The 6,318-nt window shown below is 38.5% G+C and overlaps 1 protein-coding gene across 1 annotated transcript in view; it reads left to right on the forward strand.

The window, feature by feature from the left end:
* Positions 1–6,318, forward strand: part of LOC100952166 (activating transcription factor 7-interacting protein 2-like) — a 63,337-nt gene that overhangs the window by 31,531 nt on the left and 25,488 nt on the right. The window contains exon 6 of the mRNA XM_023509118.1: positions 340–488. Coding sequence (XP_023364886.1) covers positions 340–488 — 149 coding nt within the window. The remainder of the gene's footprint in view (positions 1–339; positions 489–6,318) is intronic.

Genomic DNA, 6,318 nt, shown 5'->3' on the forward strand with positions numbered 1-6,318 from the left:
TGGTCCCAGCTACCTAGGAGGCTGAGGCAGGAGACTCGCTTGAGCCCAGGAGTTGAAGGTTGCTGTGAGCTGTGATGCCATGGCACTCTACCCAGAAGGATAGCTTGAGGCTCTGTCTCAAAAAAAAATTAAAATTAAAAAAAAAATCATAACTATGATGGTTAGCCAATGAGTACATATAATTTGATATATATTTCACCACATGTATAATATTTTCCAAATTTAATTTTACCTATCATTAGTTTTTTTGTGGAAGGACACAATTGGTAACCATATCCTCAACTGCTTTTTTTTTTCTTTCTTTTTTCTTCAACTGCTTTTTTATCACCCATTTAACAGGTTATAAATTCAGAAGGTGTGAATAAGAAAGCAGAGTCATTTAATAGTCTAGTTGAAAGAATGACTTCTGTGAACTATGAACCATCTTCAAATAAAGCAAGTGAAAAGATTAATTTGTTACTGGACTGTGATGATTCTGTTTCTGAAAGGTAGGCATTTCCATAAAGATACATAAACTTACTTATCTAAGTCTGTGCTTCTAAACATATACCCTTCTCTTAAAGCATAAAATTGCTTAAAGCTTCATATTTGTCACTATCTTTTGATTCTCCAAAGCTTTAATCATTGTTGTTCTAACAGTACTAAAGTTTTGATTTATGGCTTCATGCCCATAGCTCAGTGAGTAGGGAGCCAGCCATATACACAGAAGGTGGTAGGTTCGAGCCTGGACCAACCGGGCCTGCCAAACAACAATGACAACTGCAACCAAAAAAAAAAGGCCGGGTGTTGTGGCAGGTGCCTGTGGTCCCAGCTACTTGGGAGGTCGAGGCAAGAGAATCACTTGAGCCCAACAGTTTGAGGTTGCTGTGAGCTGTGATGCCATGGTACTCTACCGAGGGTGACATAGTGACACTCTGTCTCAAAAAAAAAAAAAAAAAAGTTTTGATTTACTTAAGGGATCAGTTTTTTTGTTTTGATGCGTCCCATGTTTGATAGTGATTAGAGTGACCTGCTGGATCACTCTAGTAGTTTTCAGTTATACACATGAAAAAAGCAAGATATTATGAAACAGTGGTTTTCAAATACTACAAGGAAGAAGTTGGCCACAGTGATGGATGTTTTCTGGGAGACTGAGGCAGGAGGATGATCACTTGAGCTCCGGAGTCAGAGGCTATAGATTGCAGTACTGGTGCTTGTGACTAGCCACTGCACTCCAACTTGAGCAACACAGTCAGACCCATCTAAAAAACACGTCACAGACAAATAGGTGCCTAAAATTAGTTCCGTTGTTGAAAGTAGCATCATGACAACTTCAAAGTATAATAAAGAAGTTCACTTATTTGTGTCTGATTGCTTCATAAAGTAGCTAAGACATCTATTCTCCAACTAGTCCAAGCGATATTTGGGACTGGTAAAGAAGAAGTATTTCAGTTTAACAAAGCAACGTGATTAGTGGTCCTGGCCTGGAGTGATGTTCAAAGCAGGGATAGGCGAGATGTTAATGAATTCTTTTCTTATCACTGGTGATTTTTTAACATTTTTTGAGCCTTATAAGATTATTTTTAACATTCAATCCTTAAAAATACCCTGTAGTTAAAAGAAAAAAAAACCTATAGTTTTACTTATATATGTTATGTCTCAGTTTTTATTTTGTTTTATTTTATTTTTTTACATCTCAGTTTTTAAAAAGAGGAAAATATATAACCACAAATAAAAGAATTCATTGACAGCCATTATTTGAAGAACACCCTTTCCTGCAAATAAGCTGTGAGCTGTGATGTCACAGCACTCTATCAAGGTTGGCAAAGTGAGACTCTGTCTCAAAATAAATAAATAAAAGTCTATTATTGTACTGGGCCTAGTGGCTTTATTTATTTATAGTTTTTGGCCAGGGCTGGGTTTGAACCCCCCCCCTCCAGTATATGGGGCCAGCACCCTACTCCTTTGAGCCACAGGCGCCACCCTATATTTCCTATTTTTTTATTTTTTTTGAAACCGCATTTCACTATATTGCCCTTGGTAGAGTGCAATGGCGTCATAGCTCATAGCAACCTCAAACTCTTGGGCTTAAGCGATTCTCTTGCCTTAGCCTCCCAATTAGCTGGGACTACAGGTGCCCATGACAACACCCAGCTGTTTTTGTTGTTGTAGTTGTCATTGTTGTTTGGCAGGCCCAGGCCGGGTTCAAACTCTCCAGCCCCAGTGTATGGGGCCGGTGCCCTAGCCACTGAACTATAGGTGCCGAGCCAAGACTCTGTCTTTAAAAAAGAAAATAGAAAAATTAGCCAGGTATTGTGTCGGGTGCCTATAGTACCAACTACTGGGGTGGCTGAGGCAAGAGGATTGTTCAAGCCCAAGAGTTTGAGGTGAGACTCTGTCCTTCCACCCCCAAAAAATCAATTTAAATTTTTTTTTTTTTTTGAGACAGAGTCACTATGTCACTCCTGATAGAGTGCTGTGACATCACAGCTCACAGCAACCTTAAACTCTTGGGCTTAAGCCTCAGCCTCCCAAGTAGCTGGGACAACAGGCCCCTACCACAACACTGGCTATTTTTGTTTTTGTTGTTGTTGCCTGAGCCAGCTTTGAACCCACCAGCCCCAGTGCATGTGACTGGCGTTCTAACTAGTAAGCTACATGTGCCAAGCCATCCATTAATGTAATTTGCCAGGAGAACAATCATTATCCCCTTAGAATAGATGCAGGACTTGATAAAATATTTATTTACACAAAACAAATTCTTGGCAAACTCAGAATAGGAGGTAACTTCCTTAACCTGACAAATTATCTATAAAAACCTTAAGACAAATGTGTTTGTGAAACCTCGGAGTATTACCTTTGAGTTATAAAACAGGAGGAAAATGGCTACTCTCACCCCTTCATACAGTGCGATTCGTGTCAGCTAATGCTAAGTGCCAACGAATGGGGGTGGGGGAAGAAAATACAAAGGACTAGAGGAGACGGAAAAATTTTACTACTATTCTTGGATGATTGGGGTATATATGTGGGAACTCCACAGAAAACTACAACAAATACTAGGATTAATAAGAATTAAACAAGATTGCTGAACTCAACCTATATACTGAACATAACCAATCAGGAAATGAAATTTTTAAGAAGATACCATTACAGCAGGATCAAAATATACCAAATACCTATGAATTCAGTTAATAAGGCATGTAACAACTCAGAAGAAAATTACAAAGCATTATTGGGATATATTAAAGAAGAATTAAATGGAGAGAAAATACACTTTGTTTATGGTTTGGAGAAAGCAGTATTATAAGATGTTTTCACTTCTTCTTTTTTTTTGAGACAGTCTCAATTATGTTGCCCTTGGTAGAGTGCCGTGGTGTCACAGCTCACAGCAACTTCAAACTCTTGGGCTTAAGCAATTCTCTTGCCTCAGCCTCCCAAGTACCTGGGAATACAGGCACCTGCCACAATGCCTGGCTATTTTTTGTTGCAGTTGTCATTGTTGTTTAGTTGGCCTAGGCCAGTTTTGAACCGCCAGCCTCAGTGTATGTGGCTGGTGCTGTAACCACTGTGCTACGGGCACCAAGCCAAAATGTTTCATGTTTGTTCAAGTTAATTCTACAGAGTACAGTTTCAATTCATATCCTAGTATGTAAGTTACTTATGGAATTGAATAAGCTTCTTTGATTTTAAAATATATATATATATATGTAAATGCAATGGGTTAAGAGGTCAAAATACCCTTTAAATTGAGAAAGAAAATGGAAAGAATTTGCCATTACAAGCTCAGTGTGACATAGCTCAGTGGGTAGGGTGCCAGCCACATACACCGAGGCTGGCGGGTTCGAACCCAGCCAGGGCCAGCTAAACAATGACAACTGCAACAACAACAACAACAAAAATAGCCTGGTGTTGTGGCAGGGACCTGTAGTCCCAGCTACTTGGCAGGCTGAGACAAGAGAATCACTTAAGCCCAAGAGTTTGAGGTTGCTGTGAGCTGCACTCTACCACTGCACTCTACCAAGGGCAACATAGTGAGACTCTGTCTCAAAAAAAAAAAAAAAAAAACTATAGTAATAGGATAATGTGATACTGGCTAGTACTGGACAAATAGATTATTTTAACAGTCTAGAAACCAACTCATCTATGTATAATGTCTTATGTTATGGAGCTTGTATGACAGATCATTTGGAAAATAATTGACTTTCAATAAATGGTGCTGTCATAATTTGCTATTTATGTTGAGGAAAATAGAATATTGGACCCCTTTGTCAGGCTATATAAAAATTTTGTGGATTAAGGAACTAAATGAAGGAAAATTAGAATAACAGAATGCCTTCATAAACTTGGATAGGGAAAGATTTCTTTCTTTCCTTCCTTTTTTCTAGACAGTCTTATTTTGTCACCCTCGGTAGAGTGCCATAGTGTCATAACTCACAGCAACCTCAAACTCTTGGGCTCAAGAGATTCTCTCACCTCAGCCTCCTGAGTAGCTGGGACTATAGGCGTCTGCCACAATGCCTGGCTATTTTTAGAGATAAGATCTTGCTCAGTCTGGTCTTGAACCTGTAAGCTTAGGGGATCCGCCTGCCTCGGCCTCCCGGAATGCTAGGATAACAGGCATGAGCCACCGTGCCTGGCTAGTGAAAGATTTAAGACACAAATGCCCTTGCCATAAAAGAAAAATTGAGGCAGACATGGTGGCTCATGCCTGTAATTCTAGCACTCTCAGAGGCCAACGTGGGTAGATTGCCTGAGCTCATTGGTTTTGAGACCAGCCTGAGCCAGAGTGAGACCCCTGTCTCTAAAAATAGCCAGGTATTATGGCTGGTACCTATAGTCCCAGCTACTCGGGAAGCTGAGGCGAGATAATCACTTAAACTCAAGAGTTTGAGGCTGCTGTGAGCTGTGATGCCAGGGCACTCTACTGAGAGTGACATAATAAGACTCTGTCTCAAAAAAAAGAAAAGAAAAAGAAAAATTGATCTATCGTACAACATTAAAATTAGAAACTTCTTTTCTCAAAAGGCACCATAAAGATAGTGAGAAGAAGACAGGCCCATCGAGTGGGAGGAGATAGTCACAATACATACAACCTGTAGAGGACTAGTACCCAGAATATATATAAAGAAATTCAACAAATCAATGAGTAAAAGCCAAATAAGAGAAAAATGGGCAAAAGACTTGTATGGCCACTTCACAAAAGAAGAATTCCAAATGGCCAAAAAACATATGAAAATGTGTTCATTTTCATTAGTAATCAGGGAAATGCAAATTAAAACCACAATGAGATTTCTTATCAGGTAAGGAAATAAAACATTTAAAAAATCTGACAATACTGGGTATTAGTGAGGTTTTGAAATGAAGAGAATTGTTTTTATCTAACGTTTTGTTGTTGGTCAATTAAATTGGTACAGTATTCTTAGAACAAATTTGGCATTCCCGAGAACTATTGAAGATCTGGACAGCCTTTGACCTGGCAGTCTCCTTCCTTGATGTAGACCCTAAGCAGAGCCAGGTACTCATGTGTAATAGAAATATGTATAGGAATGTTCCTGAGCAGCATTTGCCATAATAGCCAAAAGCTGGAAGGGAAAAAAAGGTCTATCTACAGTTGAAAAGAAAGTGAAATTGTGGTAAATTCGTACTGTGGAATGTTATACATTAATGAAAATGAAGGAGCTAGTCACATACAATAGTATGTTATTCCCACCAAAGCATTATTGAAAAGCAAACACAATAGGATAGTATGATTCCATTTAAATGAAGATCAAAAATAGTCATAAGACAAAAATTATTTTATTTAGGGATTCAGGGCTAGATGGTAAATCTAAAGAGTAAAACAAGGAAATTAGTACCACAGATGCCAGTTTGAGGCAAAGTTTATGATATAAGATAGAGGCATATGGGTTTCTAAAGTAGTGATGATTTAAAATTTATTTACCTGAATGCTGCTAGTTTTACCTGGGTGCTAGCTTTATAATTATTTATTAAAGGGAACATGTATTTTTAATCCAATTTGAAGATAATTATCTCCTAACTAGAAATTTTATTTATGTTTATGTAATCTTACTGACGTATATAGGTTTATAATTACAATCTTACTACTTGTTTTTCATTTCATATATGTTATGGTCATTTCCCCCATCTGTATCTTGTCTCTTTAGTATAGCCATCTTTTGGATTAATGTGGGGTTTTTTTCCCATTCCACATTACCTTGTTAATTATACATCTTTCATGGTTCCTTTAGAAGTCATCCTGTGGCTCAGTGGGGCACTGGCCTCATATACCAAGGGTGCTGGGTTCAAACCCACCCCGGCTGAACTGTAACAAAAAATAGC

The sequence above is a fragment of the Otolemur garnettii genome, unplaced genomic scaffold, assembly GCF_000181295.1.
Source record: "Otolemur garnettii isolate 467f Iridium unplaced genomic scaffold, OtoGar3 scaffold00369, whole genome shotgun sequence".
Taxonomy (NCBI): Eukaryota; Metazoa; Chordata; class Mammalia; order Primates; family Galagidae; genus Otolemur; species Otolemur garnettii.